The 3402-nt window shown below is 39.4% G+C and overlaps 1 protein-coding gene across 1 annotated transcript in view; it reads right to left on the bottom strand.

The window, feature by feature from the left end:
* Positions 1–3402, bottom strand: part of itpr3 (inositol 1,4,5-trisphosphate receptor, type 3) — a 71313-nt gene that overhangs the window by 38894 nt on the left and 29017 nt on the right. Inside the window, exons 6-11 of the mRNA XM_017305661.1 lie at positions 2627–2725; positions 2295–2378; positions 2068–2214; positions 1445–1540; positions 993–1037; positions 777–919 (exon numbers count right to left, since the gene is read on the bottom strand). Of these exons, the coding sequence (XP_017161150.1) occupies positions 777–919; positions 993–1037; positions 1445–1540; positions 2068–2214; positions 2295–2378; positions 2627–2725 (614 nt within the window). The remainder of the gene's footprint in view (positions 1–776; positions 920–992; positions 1038–1444; positions 1541–2067; positions 2215–2294; positions 2379–2626; positions 2726–3402) is intronic.

The raw sequence follows: 3402 nt of genomic DNA, 5'->3' as shown, positions 1-3402 counted from the left end.
GATTTATAAACTAACATCAGTATTTTAAAGTCTATCCTCTGAGCTACAGGGAGCCAGTGTAGGGACTTTAAAACTGGTGTTATGTGCTCGTAGAGATAACTGCCCACATTTACTGATGACAAAGATTTGCTGCCAAAACTGACAATACATATGAAAATAAATAAATTATTTGATAAAGTAATTAATGTTCCAAATAATCCAAAAAAGGTCTAATTTTCAACAGTACTGATTCCACAGTATCGCTTCAATTTTCCATTTTATTTCCTATCTGATCGTTTTATTAATTTCCTTTTTCATTTCATGATTTATTTTTTCAAATTTTATTCACATTCTGAATTTACTTAATCATTTTCATTTACTGCCACATTGTTTTAGTTTTTCTGTTTTTTTCCCATGTTCAGAACTTATTTAGTTGTTTTTTAATTTGTTGGCACTTTTTAAATCGGTCATTAATTTAATACGTTTTCACGTCTGTTTTCTTGTTTATCAATTTATTTACAGATTACAAAGCGTGAGAAAACTCCAATGGTTCTTGTTTTGTTAATTTGGCACATGTATTTATTTTTAAATAGAATTTTGTCAGGAATCGTCCTCCATATGTGCTCTGTATGGGAAACTGAGATATTAATTGGTGCTTTTTGCCTTCAGATCAGATTTGTTCAACAAACACTTAAAGTGAAGCTGAAAATATTTTTTTTTCAAGCAGAGATAAATTCAGCTTTGATTTGAAACGTGTCTGGACTTTTATTGTGAAACAGCAGCAGGAAGTTCCTCACCGCGGGACGAAGGAGTCGGTTTTCTGCAGGGTCGTCGGGTCGAGCTCGAACAGCGAGGCGATGTCGTTGCCGTGGGGAACCACCACCAGCTTGTACTTGATCCGTTCGCCATGGAAACGCTTGCTGCTGCGGCTGGCGTCCATCTGCAGAAACACAAACCTCCCAGAGTCTGTTTCACTCGGCTTCGCCCCCTGGTGGTGAGGAGAGGAAACTCACCGAGGACGACAGCTCCGGGTTGTCCCCTTTGTACCCCGGGTTCTCCTGCAACAACAACAGTTGTTTCCAAGGATTTCTCCATCCAGCAGCACTGAGGAGTAAAACACCTGCTGCTGTGCAAAAGTCTTGGGTCGCCCCTGTGGGACTCCTCTAAACAGATTTTAACATAATGACCTAATTTCCCTGATTTGCACAAATTTAACTTCTGACCTAGTTAAATCCCAGCACTGTAATCTTTTTTTTAGCAGAATATTACAAATAATTGTGTGAAAATCTTTCTACAAATAGAATAAAAATAATACTCAATATAGATTTTTGTCAGCTGAATTCATTAATAACGTCATAATTACCATTAAAGTAGCGTTGTTGTTTCTAAAGTAAATTAAAGTTTATCCATAAAACTACGCAGACATGCTGCAGAGAGAAGAATTAAACAGAAACATGGTGGTTACCTCGGCAGCCAGGTAGTTTCCTGTGGCCAGGTGTTTGAACCTGTACAGGCTGTTCCAATGCCCCGCCCCCCCGCGGCAGGGGTCATGGTGGACGACCTGACGGACCAATCAGGACACAGAGAGCGCTTACAGGTGGAAGGTGAGTCAGAGGGGGTGTTTGCTTCTTGTTTCTGTAAATTTGTCTCCTTCTGTCCTCCATCTTTAGTCGACCTGTCTGCCGCACACCTCACCGCCGACTCACTGCTCCCTCAAAGCAGATTCTCCTCCAAACGTCAAAAAACAAACTGTGTGATTTCTAATCATTCCATTTTTTTGTTTAAAAAAAATAAAATCACAAAAGAACACTGTGCATATTTTATTCTTCATCTTCTCCTCTGTGTGTTTATCTGTTTCTGTTGCATTTACTAACCTTATGGGACCAAAGCCTGGTCCTGCTGCAGTGTTTAGGGTCAAAGGTCAGGTTTAGAGGGACGATGTAAATTAGGATTGGAACAGACCAGTAAAGGTCAAAGAGAGATTCAGTAAATAAAATGATTTCTGTCAATGGAAACTTCATTTGTGTAGAAATACCAGCTTGTGGTGTGTGTGTGTGTGTGTGTGTGTGTGTGTGTGTGTGTGTGTACCTCGACCTCCCACAGGGCGTTGGAGCTGGTCGCCGACGTGGCCGACTGCCTCAGAGTCGTCCTCAGGAAGACGTGCAGCTTGCTCTTGTACTCGTCGCAGGTCAGAAACTTCTCCTGCTCGGCGTGAAACAATCGGACGACGTCGCCCTGGGAGACAGCCGGGGTTAAAACTACGTTTCCCAGGGTTCATTTCTGCAGACAGGTGAGCTGGCCCTGTGCTGACTCACTCCTTTCAGGACCTCCTCTCGGTGGTCGCTGAACATCATGAACAGGTTGATCTTCCAGCTCGTGTTGCAGTTCACAGAGTTGACCTGCAGGGGGAGGAAGACACACGTCAGAGCAGCAGCTTGAGGAAATGATGTTTTTATCCTTACATGTTATGTTTACTGTTATTTTTTTATCTTCTTTAGACATTTAGCTTCTGTTTGTCTCTTTATTGGACTCATTTTGTCTCGTTTTGTCGCTCGGTTCGGTTTGAGTTCAGTCCGAGTCTCAGATCGTTCCTCATATTTTGTGTTTTTGTATGTTTCTCTGATTTTCCGTCTTCCTGCCGTCTCACCTCCTTGCAGCCTGGATGGTCGCTGAGCTCGTAGCTGGAGGCGTGAAGCGGCTGGCCGGCGTTCACCGGGTTCATGATGACTTTATCCCCCACAACCACCTGCAGCACATTAATCAGACTTCAAATGTTCTCTGATGTCTGAATGAAACTGAACGTTGTTAAACTTCAGCAGGTTGGAAAGGAAAAACAACATCAAGCTAAAAATCACATAAAATGACAGTTTTATATGTAAAACTGGAAAAAAAGCTCAGATTGAAATCCTGTCTTTGCATTAAGAGGAAAATTAAATTCAAATGTGTGATCATTTTCTTTTTATTTTAAGTAAATTCTGAGAATAAATAAAATAAATGTTAAATGTGATGCTGCACAAATTAAAAAAAAAACTTTTCTGAATGTCTGGAGATCATCAACAGTTTTAATAAATAGTTATTTTTATTTAAAATATTAGAATATTTTAAACAGTCAGTAAAAGTTAAATAAAAATTCAACGTGTCTGTTTATAAAGCTTATGTACTAAAAAATTCTAGTTTTAATCAAATTAAATTTATGCTTTATGACAGTTTTATAACGAATCAATTTTCTGAAGTATTTTTGAAAACTTTTATATTTTGTTTCACTGAAACAAAAACGTTTCATATTTGATGCATTTTTTTTTTCATTTCTGAGAATATTTTGCTGCTAATATTTAATGAATCTTCATAAACCGACGGAGTAAACCACGAGTCAGCAGTAGCCGTCATGTAGAGGTCACGTAAAGGTCATGTGGAGGTCACGTA

The sequence above is a fragment of the Poecilia reticulata genome, linkage group LG7, assembly GCF_000633615.1.
Source record: "Poecilia reticulata strain Guanapo linkage group LG7, Guppy_female_1.0+MT, whole genome shotgun sequence".
NCBI lineage: Eukaryota > Metazoa > Chordata > Actinopteri > Cyprinodontiformes > Poeciliidae > Poecilia > Poecilia reticulata.
Note: the sequence above shows the minus strand (reverse complement) of the source record. Positions and strands in the feature narration are given on the sequence as shown.